Source organism: Heterodontus francisci, chromosome 10 (genome assembly GCF_036365525.1).
Source record: "Heterodontus francisci isolate sHetFra1 chromosome 10, sHetFra1.hap1, whole genome shotgun sequence".
Lineage (NCBI taxonomy): Eukaryota > Metazoa > Chordata > Chondrichthyes > Heterodontiformes > Heterodontidae > Heterodontus > Heterodontus francisci.
In genome coordinates, this window is record NC_090380.1 from 97,397,661 (window position 1) to 97,417,027 (window position 19,367).

At 44.8% G+C, this 19,367-nt stretch overlaps 1 protein-coding gene across 1 annotated transcript in view; it reads left to right on the forward strand.

Annotated features, from left to right (window-relative positions):
- The first annotated feature begins 1,221 nt into the window (after positions 1-1,221).
- The window catches only part of LOC137374656 (calcipressin-1-like), an 85,419-nt gene continuing 67,273 nt past the window's right edge, over positions 1,222-19,367 (forward strand). The window contains exon 1 of the mRNA XM_068041115.1: positions 1,222-1,751. Coding sequence (XP_067897216.1) covers positions 1,419-1,751 — 333 coding nt within the window. The 5' untranslated portion in view covers positions 1,222-1,418. The remainder of the gene's footprint in view (positions 1,752-19,367) is intronic.

Sequence of the window (19,367 nt, forward strand, 5' to 3'; positions counted from 1 at the left end):
TTCCTCATGATAGCAAGTTCCACATTCTAACCATGCTCTGGGTAAAGAAGTTTCCCCCGTCATGCTCGGCCCCCACCTGCTAAGAATGAGAGACATTAATTTTGTCATGAATATTGATTTTAAACTGTTACTAGAGTGAGGAGAGGACTTGTTGAACAGATCAGCCACGGCAGGAAAAGACATTTGCATATTAACATATGGTGTTTGGAAGGACAAGGCAGCCATTCCCTGATATTCAACCCACAATGGACTTTTGATCACCAGACATTGAAGGTGGGGGAGCCCGCATTCCAGGTTGACTGCTAAGATGGCCGAATACACAAACGGACATGGTCAAACCAGCTAGTCACATGACTAACCAGCTGGGCAACCTGAGTTATTTTGAATTTATACAAGCAGTTTGGGCAGAAAGTCTGTTTGCTCCGGGACTGAGAAGATCTCTCCTGCTGCTTCCATCTCTTTCTCACAAGCTGCTGAATCCACTGAAGACACATGAACCCCAAGAGAGAAAAGTCTCCTACAGCAAACAAGGTTTAAAAAGAATACTGGGCCTACAATTAATGACTCTACAGTGAGCTCAAAGATTCGTAACAACAACTCTTCAGATATTGCCTCAAACCTTTCCACTTTATTTTTCTTATCTTTTCTGTCTCTATTTGCATGCTGGCGTAGGCGCGTCATTATCTGTAGGCGTTAACCGAATTAGAGTTTAAGTTTAATCAATTTCAACATTTCTTCTTTAAACCTGACTATTGTATTACAGCCCGGGGTTTTGGGCTTATCTGCATGTGGAAACATCTTTATGCCTACTCTATTAAACCATTTTGTAATCTTAAAGGCTTGAAGGCCCCCTCAGTCTTTTCTAGAGAAAAGTGCCCCAGTCCCAGTTTGTAACTGGGTTGTTATATAGAATTAACAGCGCAAAATCAAGCCATCCGGCCCATCTAGTCCACACCAGCCTCCTGCTATCCCTCTTCATCCTACCCTACCTATTCCTTCCCTTGTGTGCTTACCAATTTCCCCTTCGATGTATCATTATTCAGAGGGAAGATGGTTCACTGTTTGCAGGCTTCAATTAATAATCTGTAAAATTAGGCTTCTTGAAATAAAATAGAATCAGAGTTAGAGGACCAGGAGTGGGTGTTGTTTGTTTGCAGTGTTTGAGTTGGCTGAATGACTGACTGACATTGCCACCAGGTTAAAAATGGCAACATAGTTAGATCGTGTTGCCAGTGCTGACGTCCGAGGCAGTAACTTGTTGCGTCGCGTCCTGGTAACAAAGTATCGGCGCACAGGCAGAGGAGCTCGGCTGAGCGGTGACTGGATGTTGTCTAAACTCGCAGTGAATTCAACCTCCCGCAAGATGGGTGGAGGTGGCGGCTGCCGCTGAGGGAGGGCGTCGAATCATTTTTGTTTAGATGAATGATACGGAATCTTTTTTAAAAAAGCACACCCCGGCTGGGAAAATAATGACGGTAGCGAATAGTGGTGACAGTGAGAAGAGAAGCTCCGTCAATCCTGACATGGAGGGGAAACAGGAGATGTTTTCGGCCGCTGCAGAGGGCCACTGTTCCGGATCAAACGCTGAGGTGCAGACCGAGACTCCGATGGAGGTCGAGCCACCGGCCGGAGAGCATGGCAACCCCGGGCACCCCCAACAGATGCGGCTGCACTCCCAGCTGGACGACTTGCCGACCTCCACCATCGCTTGCAACGTGAATGAGCGGGTGTTCGTGGACGCCTTGTACCGGGTAAGCCGTTTCCCTTTCTGTCTGCGCGCCCAAACACTAGGCCCCTGAGTCTGTGTGTGTGTGTGAACGCCAGCCCCATTTAGCCAGACCAGCAACAAGCCGCTTCATTCACACCTGGTGGGACTTGCTGCTTAAAATAAAGCGCCTGTCTCGTCTTCGACGTCGTCATGGAGTTATGTGATCTTGCGGCAAAAAAACACCTCACTCTGGTGACTTTGAGAGCATAAAATGCAAGACCTAGATTTGTCTTTGAGCAATACTTTTTGATCATTCCCCCTCCCCCCCCCCCCCTTATGTAGAAAAGATTGCAAACATCTGAGTCATTGTCTTGGAAAATGCTTCAAATCTGACATTCTTTGGTGAATTAGATTGCGAATATGGAAATAGCCATCCAGCGCTGTTTAAACTGTTGATCAGGTCTCCTGGTCGTCACCTTACTAAGGCTAGTGATAATCCTGAAGTGGGAGGGAAGGGAAACAAAGTTAACTTGACGCAGTGGACCAATCAAGAGGGTAAATGGAAAGTCCTTTTTTTTTCAGATACTCTTTGTTTAAGTTACAGTTTAATATAAAGACATTCTTTTCATGTTTCTATATTGTACTAGCCCTGAAAATGTGTTTCTGTTGTAGTTGCTTTTGTGGTTCTCACGAGTACAAATTATCAGCCGTGGGAGCTCGAAAGTTCATATGTGTGTTTAACGGATGGTGGTCAGTTTGCCAGACGAAGGTTATCTCGTGGGTTTTGTGCAATGAAAACATAAAGTGGGTTGGTAATTTCAAATTTGTTCAGTACATACCTACATCTATGATGTTCTTGGCTTTTATTTTTGCTACATTTGACTGCTGTTTCCTAACCCACTGGCGAGCTCTTTATTGAGGATGCGTTTTGTTTTTCTAGAATGAACTTTCTCTGACTACATTGCAAGAAAAATTGCACTTAAGCCTTTTCTTTAAGTACTTTACGACTACTTCAATAGGCTTAGTTCATCTTGTTCCCACTTCTAGTGCCACCACTGACCTAGAGTGATTAGAATTTCATATGCTCGCCAAACCAAAATTGGAATGACAGAATCTATAATCATGCTACTGGATTACATTTTACAGTTGAAATAGTCAATAGTGTGCAAATTCTACACACTCACCATTACACTTTATTGAAATCTATTTGATAGTTACTGCTGATAAATTTAAAGTTAATATGCACTTGAATGGAATGAAAAATTTAGGTGATTTTATTTGGTGAAACTTTTCGATTCACTTAACTTTGTAAAACCTTTCTAGCCACAAAAAAGCTATTACCACATTTTACATTTTCTGGACAAGTTGATAGTTTGTTTTTTCTCAGTTGTGATTTAGTGTTTTTTGTAATTAGTTAAGTACTGTTCTAGCACAAGTACCAGTTTCAGACTTGTATCTGCTTGGAATGCTGCGCAATTGGCAGGCAGGTATTATACTATTTCACTTCATTCTCCGTCAAATAAAGTAAAGCTGTGTGGAAAAAGTACAAGCAGACATGCGCAAAAGTCGGTTCACTGACGTCTAAATGCCAGTTAAATTTTAATGATGGTGAAAAGCTGATGGGATGTTGGGCTCTCTGCCATCAGCAAAAAGGTTATTTGTCCATTTAAAGTTTGCTTTGTACTGATTGTGATTATCCTACCGCCAATGTAATGCAACTGCTTCCCCCCAATGGTCTCACTCCACTGATGAAAATGGGAAAAGCCTGTCAGTTCAGTCGCTTCAGTCCTGCCTGCCTCACATTTTTATCCATGTACAACTGCTCCATGTTTTGCATTGTTGCAAACCTGTATTATAATTGGCTTATGGAATAAGTTGGGTTATTTTGTAAATATCTTGGTCCAAGTAACTGCTGTATTGCTGTACAATGCATTAGTTAGCATGCAGTGTACATGTAAAAGTTCTGAAGATCATGTAGAATGTTATTGGAGATCTATAAGTAAAGGAGACAGATTATAATAACTTAAATATGTGGAGCTTGACTTTTGGGAATGAGTTGCATCAAAATGTGACTTTTTCCCACTCCACTCAAATGAGTGAGAATTCCTGCAGGTTAACATGGATTCAGAAGGGAAAGATTCTGTCTAATTCATTCTCCTTGACTTTTCTTTTTCAAGTGGACTGTGGAAAGCCCTATGAACTTGTGTACCTTAACCTCCAAAAATAAATGTACCAAAATTCAACATACACATAAAAGTAGTGGTGATTCAGGGTTAAAAACCTGGGAATGGATAAGATCAGGAAGTAACACATTACTTGTTTCAGTGTCTGAAAGAACAGCATTAAAACCCTTTCGAATTTGTATTAATGATGATGGATTCAGAAACTCAATTCACAGATTACATCAAGTGAGGCAGTTGAATCTGAGGAGATGGCTTGGAAACTACAAAATGAGTTGGACAAAATATGTAGTGGGCATATTAATCACAGGTGAAATTCAGTATGGAAATATGAAGTATTACACATAAGAAAATGAATATAGGAACTGTAATCTATTCAGTCTAGTGCCTATGCCACAGTTCATTTAGATCATGGCTGATCTGAAGCTCAACTCCAATTACCCACTCTTGCTCCATATCCCGATACCCTTCCATAACAAAAATCATATCAATCTCAGTCTTGAACATGTTAATTGGGTGAGCCTCAACAGTCATTTTGGGAAGAGTGTTCCAGATTTCCACTAACTTTTTTTTTGTGTGTGAAAAAATGCTTCCTGATTTTACTCCTAAATGGCCTAGCTCTTAATTTTAAATTGTTTTTTTTTTCTGTTCTGGATTGAGCCACCAGAGGAAGTAGTTTCTCTGTATCTACTCTCTCGAACCTCTATCATTTAAACACCTCAGGTAGAACACTCTTCAATCTCAAAACTCATGAGAATATAAGACAATATTATGCAATCTGACCACATAACTTAGCCATTTAAGCTATGATATCACCTGGTAAATCTGCGCTGTACCCTTTCCAAGGATATTTTCCTAGATTCAGTGCCTAAAACTGAATGCAGAAGTCCAGATGGGGTCTGACCAAGGCTCTGTACAACTAAAGCTGCACTTCCTCACTTCTGTATTCCAACCCCTTTGAGATAAAGGCCAAAATGCCATTTATCCTTTTTTTTAAATTACTTTTTGGGCAACAAAAGTACTTCATGAATAGTGTTGATACAGCTCAAGGTGAGGTTGAAAGAGACCTAGGGGTTTTATTCAACCCAATGCTTAACAGATCCAATCTTTGTAAGTAAAATGCTGAGCTTTGTAGCCGAACCAAAAAGAAAGAGCCACAAGACTGATCCCTAGACTCTGAGTTATGAGGAAAGACTGGAAAACTTGGCCTTCATTCCTGAAGGGAAAACTTAGTGGTAATCTTGATTGTAACATAGAAACATAAAAAGTTTATGGCACAGAAGGAGGCCGTTCAGCCTATAAGATCATAAGAAATGGGAACTGTAGGCCATTTGGCCCCTTCAGTCTGCTTTTCCATTCAATAAGATTGTGGCTGATCTGATTGTGGCCTTAACTCCACTTTCCTGCCAGCTCACAATAACCCTCAATTCCCTTGTAAATCAAATATCTGTCTAACTCCGTCTTGAATATATTCAATGACTCAACCTCCACTGGTCTTTGGGGAGGAGAATTCCAAAGATTAATGACCCTCTGAGAGAAGAAATTCCTCTTCATCTCTGTCTTAAATGGGAGACTGCTTATTTTGAAACTGTGCTTTCTAGATTTCCCCCATGAGGAGAAAAATCCTCTCAGCATCTACCCTGTCAAGCCCCCTTAGAATCGTATTTGCTTCCATAAGGTAACCTCAAATTCTTCTAAACTCCAACCTGCTCAACCTTTCCTCATAAGACAACACCATCCTAAGAATCAACCTCGTGAACCTTCTTTGAACTGCTTCCAATGTAAGTATATCCCTGTCGTGTCTGTACCAGCTGAAAAAGAGCTATACAGCCTAATCCCACTTTCCAGCTCTTGATCCGTAGCCCTGTAGATTAGAGCACTTTGAGTGCATATCCAAGTATTTTTTAAATGCAATGAGGGTTTCTGCCTCTACCATCCTTTCAGGCAGTGAGATTCAGACCTCCACTACCATCTGTGTGAAAAGATTTCTCCTCAACACTTCTCTAATCCTGCCAATTACTTGAAATTTGTGCCTGCTGGTTATTGACTTCACTGCAAAGAGAATTAAGTCTTTCCTATCCACTCAATCTAGGCTCCTCAATTTTGTGCACTTCAATTAAATTTCCTGTCAGCTTCCTCTGTTCCAAAGAAAATAATCACAGTCTATCCAATCTTTCATCATAGCTAAAAATCTCCATTCGTGGCAACATCTTTGTGAGATGAGATCACATCTTTCCTGTAATGTAGTAACCATAACAGTGACCTGTACTCTAGCTGTGACTTAACTAGTGTTTTATACAGTTCGAGCATAATCCCCCCTGCTCTTGTATTCTATGCTTCTGCCAATAAAGGAAACTATCCCATATGCCTTCTTAACCACCTCATCTACCTGTGCTGCTACCTTCAGGGATCTATGGACATGCACTTCAAGGTCCCTGTTCCTCTACACCTCTTAGTATTTAATTATTTATTGTGTATTCCCTTGCCTTGTTTGCCATCCTCAAATGCATTGCCTCACACTTCTCCAGATTGAATTCCATTTGCTCCCTTTCTGCCCATCCTACCAGTCAATTGATATCTTTCTGCTGTCTCCCGCTTTCTTCCTCACTATCAACTAATTTTTGCATCGTCTGCAAACTTCTTAATCATGCCTCCTGCATTTAAGTCTAAATCATAGATGTATATCCACACATACCACAAAAAGAAGGACCTAGTACTGAGCCTTGCAGAGCCCCAAGGGAAACAGCCTCCCAGTCACAAACGTCTGTTGACTCTTACCCTTTGCTTCTTACCATTGTACCCCTTTTGGATCCAGTTGCCACTTGCCCTTGGATTCAATGAGCTTTTACTTTACTGACCAGTCTACCACGTGGGACCTTGTCAAAAGCCTTGCTAAAATCCATATAGACTGCATCAAACATGATACTCTCATTGATTGACACTCCTTGTTACCTCCACAAAAAATTCAATCAAGTTGATATGACCTTCACTTAACATATCCATGCAGACTGCCCTTGATATATCTGTGCTTTTTAAAATGACGATTTATACCAACCCTCAGAATTTTTTCCAATAATTTGCCCACCACCCTGGTTAGACTGACTGACCTGTAATTACACGGGTTATCCTTACTTCCCATTTTAAACAATGGTACAACATTTAGTGTCCTCTCGCATCATGTCTGTAACCAAAGATATTGGAAAATAATGGTCAGAGCCTCTCTTAGTTCCTCCCTTGTTTCTTCTAGCAGTCTGGGATACACTTCATCCAGGCTTGGTGATTTATCCACATTCAAAGATGCTAAATCCCTTAATATTTCCCCTCTCACTATGCTTATTCTATCCAATATTTCATACTCCTCCTCCTTAACTACAATGTCTGCATCGTCCTTCCTCTTTTGTGAAGACAGATGGAAAATATTCATCAAGAACTGTGCCCACATCTTCTGCCTCCACACACAAATTGCTACTTTGGTCTGTAATCAGCCCTAGTCTATCCTCAGCCTCTTCCTCCTTATGTATTTATAAAACACATTTGGGTTTTCTTTGATTTTACTTGCCTGTATTTTTTTCATGCCCTCTGTTTGCTTTCTTAATTTCCTTTTTTAATTTCACCCCTGCACTTTCTATACTTCTCTATACTTTCTGCAGTATTGAGCTTTTGGTATCTGACATAAGCTTCCCTTTTTTGTCTATTTAGTCTGTATGCTCTTTGACCTCCAGTGGGGTCTAGATTTCAGAGTCCCGCCCCTTTTCTTTGTGGGAACATATTTGTTCTGAACCCTCTCTATCTCTTCCTTGAATGTCTCCCACTGCTCTGACACTGATTTACCTTCAAGTAACTCTTTCCAGTCCATTTTTGCCAAATCACATCTCAGCTTAGTAAAATTGATTTTTCCCAATTTAAATTCTGTGCCCTAGAGTCAGTGTTTTACAGCACAGAAACAGGCCCTTCGGCCCAACACGCCTGCGCCGACCATCAAGCACCCATCCTAATTAATCCCGTTTCCCCGCACTTGGCCCGTAGCCTTGTATGTTATGGTGTTTCAAGTGCTCATCTAAATATTTCTTGAATGTCGTGAGTGTTCCTACCTCTACCACCCCTTCAGGCAGTGTGTTCCAGATTCCAACCACCCTCTGGGTGAAAAAATTCCTCCTTAACTCCCCTCTAAACCTCCTGTCCCTTACCTTAAATCTATGCCCCCTAGTTATTGACCTCTCCGCTAAGGGAAAAAGTTTCTTCCTATCAATGCCCCTCATAATTTTGTATACCTCAATCAGGTCCCCCTTCAGGCTTCTCCGCTCCAAGGAAAACAGCCCCAGTCTATCTAGTCAGTCTTCATAACTGAAATGCTCCAGCCCAGGCAACATCCTGGTGAATCTCCTCTGCACCCTCTCCATTGCAATCACATCCTTCAGATAGTGTGGCGACCAGAACTGTACACAGTACTCCAACTGTGGCCTAACCAGCATTTTATACAGCTCCATCATAACCCCCCACCCTGCTCTTATATTCTATCCCTCTATACCTTTTACAGTGATTTTTTTTATCCCAGTTAATATTGGGGTAGTTGAAATCACCTACTATTAAGGCCTTATTGTTTCTGCACTTCTCAGCAGTTTGCCTACATATTTGCTCTTCTGTTTCCCTCTGGCTGTTTAGGGGTCTATTGTACACTCACAGTAGTGCGATTGCCCCTTTTTTGTTCCTCATTTCAACCCGTATGGCGTCATTTGATGCTCCTTTTATCATATTATCCCTTCTCACAGCTGTAATTGTTTCTTTAACTAATATTACAACCCCTCTTCTTTTTTATCCCCTTCTCTATTCTGTCAGAAAACCCTGTGACCAGGAATGTTGAGTTGCCATTGCTGCCCATGTTTCAGTAATAGCTAGGCTATCATACTTCCAAGTGTCTATCTGTGCCTTCAGCTTACCTGTGTCATTCATTTGACTTCTTGCATTGAAGTATATGTCACTAATCACTGAACTCCTTTGTTGTCTATTTTCTAGCCTTTGTTTTGTCCGTCTTCCAGCTCACTTGGTAATTTTCAACCTATTTGCTTCTCTCCATTCTGAATCTATGCCCTGGTTCCCATCCTCCTGCCAAGCCACCTTAAACCCTCCCCAACAGCACCAACAAACCTGCCTCCCATAATATTGATCCTGGCCCTATTGAATTGCAACCTGTCTGGCTTGTCTCACCTCCCCCAGAACTGCTCCCAATGCCCCAGGAATCGAAAGCCCTCCTTCCTGCACCATCTCACCAGCCACACATTCATCTGCAATATCCTCCTATTTCTATATTCACCAGCGCTTGGCACTGGGATTAATCCAGAGGTTATTACCTTTTGAGATCTTGTTTGTTTCTTTTCTTTTCTAGTTCTATAGAATTTGTCTGCAGGACTTTGTTCCTCTTTCTGCCTCTGTCGTTAGTACTGTTGTGGACCACAGCCTCTGGCTGTTCACCCTCCTCCCTCAGAGTGGTCTGCTGCCACTCCATGACATCCTTGACCCTGGCACCAGGGAGGCAACATACTATCCTGAATTCACGTCTGTAACTGCAGAAATGCCTGTCTGTTCTCCTAATTATTGAATCCCCTATCATTGTTGCTTTTCTGATATTCCTCTCCCTCCCCCCACGCCAAGTATAGCTGAGCCACCCATGGTGCTCTGGCTGTACTCCCAAGAAGTACTGTTTTCTTCACTACTATTCAGAATTGAATACTGGTGAGAGAGCAAGATGTACACGGGTCGCCTACACTACCTGCCCAGTCGTCTTTGTTTGTTGGGCAGTCATCCATTTACTCCCTGTCTGCACACTCTTTAGCTGCAGGGTGACCACCTCCAGAGACGTGCTATCCACACTGTTCTGGACCTCATGGATGCATTGTACTAATGCCAGCTGCTGCTCAAGCTCTGGAACCTTCCGGTACCATGCCATGCATTTATTTATTTTTTATTCATTCATGGGATGTGGGCATCACTGGCTAGGCCAGCATTTATTGCCTATTCCTAATTGCCCTCGCGAAGGTGGTGATGAGCTGCCTAAAGCCTGGCTCGGGTATAAAATTAAAACCCGACCCGGGCCCAACCCAACAACAGCCAACCCGAACCCGACCCAGGCCCAAGTCCTTGAATTTTTTTTTTAATGCCTGACCTGACCCGAACACGACACATGTAGTCAGGTTTGGTCGGGTAGCCAGGTTTACTGCAGAGTGCGGAGTCCGGACTGCACGTTTCCTGCCTTGACATCCTGAATGTTCATTTGAAGATTACTTCCCAGAGCAAAGCAGCACTGTCCATATCCAGCCCAGCCCGACCCGAGCCCGAATGCAAGACCCAGAAGAGAGACCCAACCCGAACCCGACACCTGTCATCAGGTCTGGTCAGGTTCGGGTCGGGTAGCCACGTTTTAGAGCTGCCTCTTGAACCACTCCAGTCCTTGGGGTGTACCTAACACCAGCAGTGCTGTTAGGAAGGGAGTTCCAGGATTTTGACCCAGTGACAGTGAAGGAACGGCAATATAGTTCCAAGTCAGGATGGTGTGTGGCTTGGAGGGGAACTTACAGGTGGTGTTGGTGTTCCCATGCATCTGCTGCCCTTGTCCATCTAGGTGGAAAAGGTTGTGGGTTTGGAAGGTGCTGTCAAAAGAGCTTTGGTATGTTGCTGCAGTGCATCTTGTATATGGTACACGCTGCTGCCATTGTGCGTTGGTGGAGGGAGTGAATGTTGAATGTGGTGGATGGGGGGTCAATCAAGCGGGCTGCTTTGTCCTGGATGATGCTGAGCTTCCTGAGTGTTGATGGTAATGCACTCGTCCAGTCGTGGAGATTATTCCATTACACTCCTGGCTTGTGCCTTGTAGATGGCTTTAGGGAATTAGGAGGTGAGTTACTTGCCACAGAATTCCCAGCTTCTGACCTGATCTTGTAGCCACCATATCTATGTGGCTAGTCCAGTTCAGTTTCTGGTCAATGGTAACCCCCAAGATGTTGATAGTGGGGGATTCAGCAATAGTAATGCCATTGAACATCAAGGGGAGATAGTTAGATTTTCTCTTGTTGGAGCTGGTCATTGCCTGGCACTTGTGTGGTGTGAATGTTACTTGCCACTTATCAGCCCAAGCCTGGATGTTGTCCAGGTCCTGCCGCATATGGACATGGGCGGCTTCATTATCTGAGGAGTTGTGAATGGTGCTGAACATTGTGCAATCAGCAGCGAACATCCCCACTTCTGACCTTATGATGGAGTGAAGGTCATTGATGAAGCAGCTGAAGATGGTTGGGCCTAGGACACTACCCTGAGGAACTCCTGCAGTGATGTCCTGGGGCTGAGATGATTGACCTCCAACAACCGCAACCATCTTCCTTTCTATTAGGTACGACTCCAACCAGCAGAGATTCTTTCCTCTGCCTTCCATTGACTCCAGTTTTGCTAAGGCTCCTTGATGCCATACTCGGTCAAATGCTACCTTGATGTCAAAAGTTGTCACTCTCACCTCACCGAATTAGACTACTATCTAAACTTAGCAGCAATAATATTAAGACATGTTCCTGCTCTGGAGAAAAGCCACTTGCCAGCCAGTTCCTTCCCTCGTGCTGACATCACTTTAGGTGTTCTTTTTAACCTCTCTCCCTAACGCTCATGCTGCCTTACCTCAGAGTTCTCTGATTCAACTTAGTTTAAAAACTAGATAAAAAAGATAATTTCTTAATCTAAATTAGGATATTGATAAGTTCAGTAAAATGTTTACCTGTAAATTTGTTCTCACCAGCCCTTCATGTATTGTGATGTTGTTTGCAATTTTTTTTCTGTTGTGCCATTCACCTTTGCTAAATTCTTGGGGCTGCTCCTGTAGTTCTTGCTTTCCTGACTCTAGTATGTAGTTCTACTGTTAGTTGAAAATTACTTAATTCCAATTTTCTGATGATTCGAAATCTTTCAGCAATAAATTTATATTGCTTCATTCAAATTACTGGATATCCCATATTTGTCAGTGCAAAAAAAACCCTTTAAATTATCAGGAGTAGACTATACAGTATATAGAAGATTCCAAAAATTCTGTTATACCTCAAAGCCAATTGTGTGACAAGCATCCAAATTACGTGACGAGCATTTTTGATTCGGTAACATATTCTTTAGTGATTTCCATGTGCTTGTGTCATTAAAAAGTTAGATAAAACTTTTTTTTTAATGCAGTTGTTTTAGGGACTGACAGAACAAACTTGTCAGTCCATGATGAGAAGAGGCAGAGAAGGCAACTGTATAGCAGGAGAAACACTGTCACAAGCCCAGGTACATACAGCCTGCTCTGATTCTGTGGAATTATGCAAAACTGGCAGTTCTGATACAGGCTGGAAAACAGTATAAAAAGCTGCATTTGGAACTGCACTCCAAACTCGGCAATGAGACGGTGGCATAGTGCTAATGTTACTGGATAAGTAATCCACAGACCCAGGCTAATTCTCTCAAGTCATTGGTTCAAAAAACACAGTGGCAGTTAGGTGGAATTTAAATTTAATTAATAAAAATATGAAATTGAAAGCTAAGCCGGAATTTTACAACCCCCAAACGAGCAGGCTGGTGGTGGGGTGGGTGGGGGGGGGTGCATAATATTGAGTGAGAGTCGGGGGAGGGGGGGGGGGGTGGCATTTCTGACCCCCTCCCACCCCCGCTACAATTTTACGTAGGGTGGCTGTGGTGAGAAATGGCCCGCCCACCCCAGGCCAATCAAGGCCCTTAAGTGCCCAATTACCTGCCACTTAAGCGTCTCTTCCTGCTGCCCCAGGTATTTTACCTTTGGCAGCCGGATGGCCAAAGCCTCAAGAACCCTTCTTGCGGGCTGCTGGTGGCCTCCTGATCGGGCACCCTGTGCCCCACAGAGGATCACCCCCAACGCACAACACTCCCCCTGCCCCCTTAATCGACACCCCCCGCCCCCCCAACCTTTGCCTCACCGGGGCCAACCTTCACCTTGCTTGCGCTGGCTGGGTGTAGTCCTAGCAGTGGCCACCGCTCCATTCTGCCTCAAGGAGACGGAAGTCCCGCCCAAGACCAATTAAGGGCCTGGGGAGCAAAAAAATCCTGGTGTGGCTCCCCAGGCCCAGTGGCTTGCCACTGACTTTTCAGCTAGTGGGTGGAGCCTCCCGCCCAATGAAAAATTGCAGCCTTAGTCTCAGTAATGGTGCTGTGAAACTACCACCAATTGTAAAATCCCATCTGGTTCACTAATGTCCTTTATGGAAGGAAATCTGCCGTCCTTACCTGGTTTGGCCTACATGTGACTCCAGACACACAGCAATATGGTTGATTCTTAACTGTCCTCTGTAATGGTTGGTGGAGGGAGTGAATGTTGAATGTGGTGGATGGGGGGTCAATCAAGCGGGCTGCTTTGTCCTGGATGATGCTGAGCTTCCTGAGTGTTGATGGTAATGCACTCGTCCAGTCGTGGAGATTATTCCATTACACTCCTGGCTTGTGCCTTGTAGATGGCTTTAGGGAATTAGGAGGTGAGTTACTTGCCACAGAATTCCCAGCTTCTGACCTGATCTTGTAGCCACCATATCTATGTGGCTATTCAGCAAGCTATTCAGTTGTGCAAAACTACTACACAACGAACAAAACTGGACAGAACACTCGGCATTGACCTAGGCACTGGAAACGACAACAGAAAACCCAGTCCTGTCAACCCTGCAAACTCCTTCTTACTAACATCTGGGGGATTGTACCAAAATTGAGAGAGCTGTCCAAACTAGTCAAGCAACAGCCTGACATAGTCGTACTCACTGAAATAAACATCTAATGACCCAGACACCAGTATCACTATTACTTGGTATGTCCTGTCCCACTGACAGGTTAGACTCACCAGAGCTGCCGTCATAGTCAAGAGGGAGTTGCCCTGCCAGTTCTTAACATTAACACTGGAGCCCATGAAGCCTCATGGCATCAGGTCAAACATGGGTAAGAAAACCTCCTGAGGATTACCACCTAACACCCTCCCTCAGCTGATGAATCAGTGCTTCTCCATGTTGAACACTACTTGGAAGAAGTACTGTGCGTGCCAAGGGAAAGAATGTACTTTGGGTGGGAGATTTCAATATCCATCACCAAGAATGGCTTGGTAGCACCACTACTGACTGAGTTGGCCGCAACCTAAAGGACATAGCTGCTGGACTGGGCCTGCGGCAGGTGGTGCGGAAACGAGCAAGAGGGAAAATCCTACTAGATCTTGTCCTCATCAATCTACCTGTTGCAGATGCATTTGTCCATGAGAGTATTGGTAGGAGTCACCACTGCACAGTGCTTGTGGAGACAGTCTCATCTTCACACTAGGCACATCCTCCATAGTGTTGTGTGGCACTACCACTGTGCTAAATGGGATTCAGAACAGATCTAGCAGCTCAAAACTGGGCATCCATGAGGTGCTGTGGATGATCAGTAGCAGCAGGTTTGTATTCAACCACAATCTGTAACCTCATGGCCAGGCATATCCTGCACTCTACCATTACCATCAAGCCAGGGGATCAACACTGGTTCAATAAAGAGTGAAGGAGAACCTGCCAGGAGCAGCACCAGGCAGCCCTGGTGAAGCTACAACACAGAACTACTTGCATGCTAGACAGTAGAAGCAGCATGCAATAGACAGATAAGCGATCCCAGAACTAACGGATCAGATCAACGATTAGCAGTCCTGCCGCATCCGGTCATGAATGATGGTGGACAATTAAACATCTAAGCAGGTGAGGAGACTGTACAAATATCCCCATCCTCAATGATGGGGGAGCCTGGCACATCAGTGCAAAAGACAAGGCTGAAGTATTTGCATCCATCTTCAGCCAGAAGTGCTGAATGGATGATCCATCTCTGCCTCCTCCTGAGGTCCCCAGCATCACAGATGATAGTCATTAGCCAATTTGATTCACTCCACGTGATGTCATGAAATGACTAAAAGCTATGGGTCTTGACAACATCCCAGCTGTAGTACTGAAAACTTGTGCTGCAGAACTAGCTGCGCCCATAGTCAAGCTGTTCCCGGACAGTTACAACGCTGGCATGCATCTGCCTGACGATGTGGAAATTTGTCCAGGTACGTCCTGTCCACAAAAAGCAGGACATATCCAATCTGGCCAATTACTGCCCCATCAATCTACTCTCGATCATCAGCAAAGTGAAGGAAGGGGTTGTCGACAGTGCTATCAAGAGCCATTTAAACAGCAACAATCTGCTCACTGATGTTCAGTTTGGGTTCCGCCAGGACCACTCTGCTCCTGACCTCATTGCAGCCTTCGTTCAAACATGGACAAAAGAGCCAAACTTGAGACCTGCACCTGATGTGCTGTAACCTGCAAGGCCACGAACCAGGTGCTGGAAGGTGGGATTTATTTTATTTTTTATTTTATTTTATTTTATTTTATTTTATTTTATTTTATTTAGAGATACAGCACTGAAACAGGCCCTTCGGCCCACCGAGTCTGTGCCGACCATCAACCACCCATTGACCTCGTCAGCAGACGTGGTCTCTTCAGACTACTAGAAAAGATCGGATGTCCACCAAAGCTACTAAGTATCATCACCTCATTCCATGACAATATGAAAGGCACAATTCAACATGGTGGCTCCTCATCAGAGCCCTTTCCTATCCTGAGTGGCGTGAAACAGGGCTGTGTTCTCGCACCCACACTTTTTGGGATTTTCTTCTCCCTGCTGCTTTCACATGCGTTCAAGTCCTCTGAAGAAGGAATTTTCCTCCACACAAGATCAGGGGGCAGGTTGTTCAACCTTGCCCGTCTAAGAGCGAAGTCCAAAGTATGGAAAGTCCTCATCAGGGATCTCCTCTTTGCTGATGATGCTGCATTAACATCTCACACTGAAGAGTGCCTGCAGAGTCTCATCAACAGGTTTGCGGCTGCCTGCAATGAATTTGGCCTAACCATCAGCCTCAAGAAAACGAAAATCATGGGGCAGGACGTCAGAAATGCTCTATCCATCAATATTGGCGACCACGCTCTGGAAGTGGTTCAAGAGTTCACCTACCTATGCTCAACTATCACCAGTAACCTGTCTCTAGATGCAGAAATCAATAAGCGCATGGGTAAGGCTTCCACTGCTATGTCCAGACTGGCCAAGAGAGTGTGGGAAAATGGCGCACTGACACGGAACACAAAAGTCCGAGTGTATCAGGCCTGTGTCCTCAGTACCTTGCTCTATGGCAGCGAGGCCTGGACAACGTATGCCAGCCAAGAGAGACGTCTCAATTCATTCCATCTTCGCTGCCTCCGGAGAATACTTGGCATCAGGTGGCAGGACCGTATCTCCAACACAGAAGTCCTCGAGGCGGCCAACATCCCCAGCTTGTACACACTACTGAGTCAGCGGCGCTTGAGATGGCTTGGCCATGTGAGCCGCATGGAAGATGGCAGGATCCCCAAAGACACATTGTACAGCGAGCTCGCCACTGGTATCAGACCCACCGGCCGTCCACGTCTCCGCTTTAAAGAAGTCTGCAAACGCGACATGAAATCCTGTGACATTGATCACAAGTCGTGGGAGTCCGTTGCCAGCGTTCGCCAGAGCTCGGGCAGCCATAAAGACAGGGCTAAAAGGTGGCGAGTCGAAGAGACTTAGTAGTTGGCAGGAAAAAAGACAGAGGCGCAAGGGGAGAGCCAACTGTGCAACAGCCCCGACAAACAAATTTCTCTGCAGCACCTGTGGAAGAGCCTGTCACTCTAGAATTGGCCTTTATAGCCACTCCAGGCGCTGCTTCACAAACCACTGACCACCTCCAGGCGCGTATCCATTGTCTCTCGAGATAAGGAGGCCCAAAAGAAGACACTAATCCCATATTACCCTACCACCTACCTATACTAGGGGCAATTTATAATGGCCAATTTACCTACCAACCTGCAAGTCTTTTGGCTGTGGGAGGAAACCGGAGCACCCGGAGAAAACCCACGCAGACACGAAGAACTTGCAAACTCCCCACAGGCAGTACACAGAATCGAACCCGGGTCGCTGGAGCTGTGAGGCTGCGGTGCTAACCACTGCGCCACTTCGATTGGATGGCTAGTTTTTTCAGCTGGCGCAGACGCAGTGGGCTGAATGGCCTCTTTCTGTGTTAGAACCAAAGAAAAGTTACATGATTGCCCTTGATATCAAGGCAGCATTTGAGCGGATAGCAAGTTGGCATTTGACCAAATGTGGTATCAAGAAGCCACATTGAAGTTAATGGGAATTGGGGCAAACTCTCCACAGGTTGGAGTGCTACCTAGAACAAAGGAAGATGTTGTGGTTGTTGGAGGCCAATCATCTCAGGCCCAGGACTTTGCTGTAGGATTTCCTCAGAGTGGTGTCCTAGGCCCAACTATCTTCAGCTGCTTCATCAATGACCTTCCCTCCATCATGAGGTCAGAAGTGGGGATGTTTGCTGCTTGATGTTCAGTACCAATTGCAACTCCTCAGATACTGCAGCCATCCTTGTCCAAATGCAACAAGAGCTGGACAGCATTCAGGCTTGGGCTGAGAAGTGGCACATAATATTCATGCCACACAAGTGCCAGGCAATGATGATCTCCAACAGGAGAGAATCTAACCAACACCCTTTGTCATTCAGTAGCATTACCATCGCTGAATTCCCTACCATCAACATTCTGGAGGTTACCATTGGCCAGAAACTGATCTGGATCGGCCTCATAAATACTGTGGCTACAGGAGCAGGTCAGAGGCTGAGAATTCTGTGGCGAGTAACCCACATCCTGACTCCCCAAAGCCTGTCCACCATCTACAAGGCACAAGTCAGGAGTGTGATGGAATACTTTCTACTTGCCTGGCTGAGTGCAACGCCAACAGCATTCAGGTAGCTCGGCACCATCCAGGACAAAGCCCACTTGATTGGCAACCCATCCACCACCTTTAACACCCTCTTCCCCCTAGTAGGATGAGGGCAGCAGATGCATGGAAACTCCGCCATCTGCAGGTTCCCCTCCTAGCAATGCAACGTCCTGATTTGGAAATATATCATCATTCTCTCACTGTCTCTGGGTCAAAATCCTGGAACACCCTCCCCAACAGCACTGTGGGTGTACCTGCACCAGATGGACTGCAGCAGTTCAAGAAAGCAGTGCACCACCACGTTCTCAAGGGCAATTAGGGATGGGCAACAAGTGCTGGTATAGCCAGCGAGACCCACATTCCCTGAAAGAGTAAAAAAAAAATTCAAGACAAAGGGGACAGGTTCAGAATTGGTGAGAGGGAAGTTTTGGGCAGATGTCAAGAATTTCTTTACACCAGAACAATCAACATGTGGAATGGAATAAAAGCAAAATACTGCGGATGCTGGAAATCTGAAATTGAGTTCCGAAGAAGGGTCACTGACCCAAAACGTTAACTCTGCTTCTCTTTTCACAGATGCTGCCAGACCTGCTGAGTGGTTCCAGCATTTCTTGTTTTTATAACGTGCGGAATGGACTTCGGCTCCAAGAATGGAGGGCATCCCTGGAATTATTTTAAGTAACAGTTGTACTCTGTGGGGCATGGGGAGGAGAGCTTGTTTACCATCTTTAGGTATCAGCCTTGACTCAATGATCGCTCATCTTCCTCTGAATCGAATTACAAGCCCCTCATGGATACAGACCCCATTCCAAAGGCATGAGCACATAACCTAGGTTGGCACTTCAGTGGAGTACTGGAAGCGTACTGCACTTCCTCCAGTGGACAAAAAAGACCTCACTGTTTTATTTCCTTGGAGAAGAGAAGGCTGAGGGGTGATTTGATAGACGTATTCAAAATCATGAGGGGTCTGGACAGAGTAGATAGAGAGAAACTGTTCCCACTCATGAAAGCATGGAGAACGAGAGGGCACCGATATAAAATATTTGGTAAGAGAAGCAAAAGTAACATGAGGAAAAACATTTTCATGCAGCGTGTGGATAAAGTCTGGAATGCGCTGCCTGAGAACATGGTAGAGGCAGATTCAATTGAAGCATTCAACAGGGAATTAAACAGTTCTATGAAAAGGAAGAATGTGCAGGATTACGGGGAGAAGGCAGAGGAATGGAACTGAGGGAATTGCTCTTTCAGAGAGCCAGAAAAGAGTAAAGTAGTTCTCCCGTTATCCTGGCATGCATTTATCCATCAACCGATTTAATCACTAACAGTTGATCTGGTCATTTATCTCCTTGCTGTTTGTGGCACGTTGCTGTGTGCAAATTGGTTGTTACACTTCACTGCATTGCAGTAATGACTATATTTCAAAAGCACTTCATTGGTTGTGAAGCATTTAGGGACCTCCTGAGGACTTGAAATACGATTCCGTCTGTCCTTCCTGAGCTATAGTGGATTGAATTCCTTCGTTATCTGTATTTATCTTGTTCGCGTCTCTAGGGAGTCATAAGTGAATTGTGGAACAGTCTCATTGTAGCCCATACCACAGAACTGCCTGCCTTTGTCAGTCTCTGCCCAGCCCATAGTAGAACTCACGT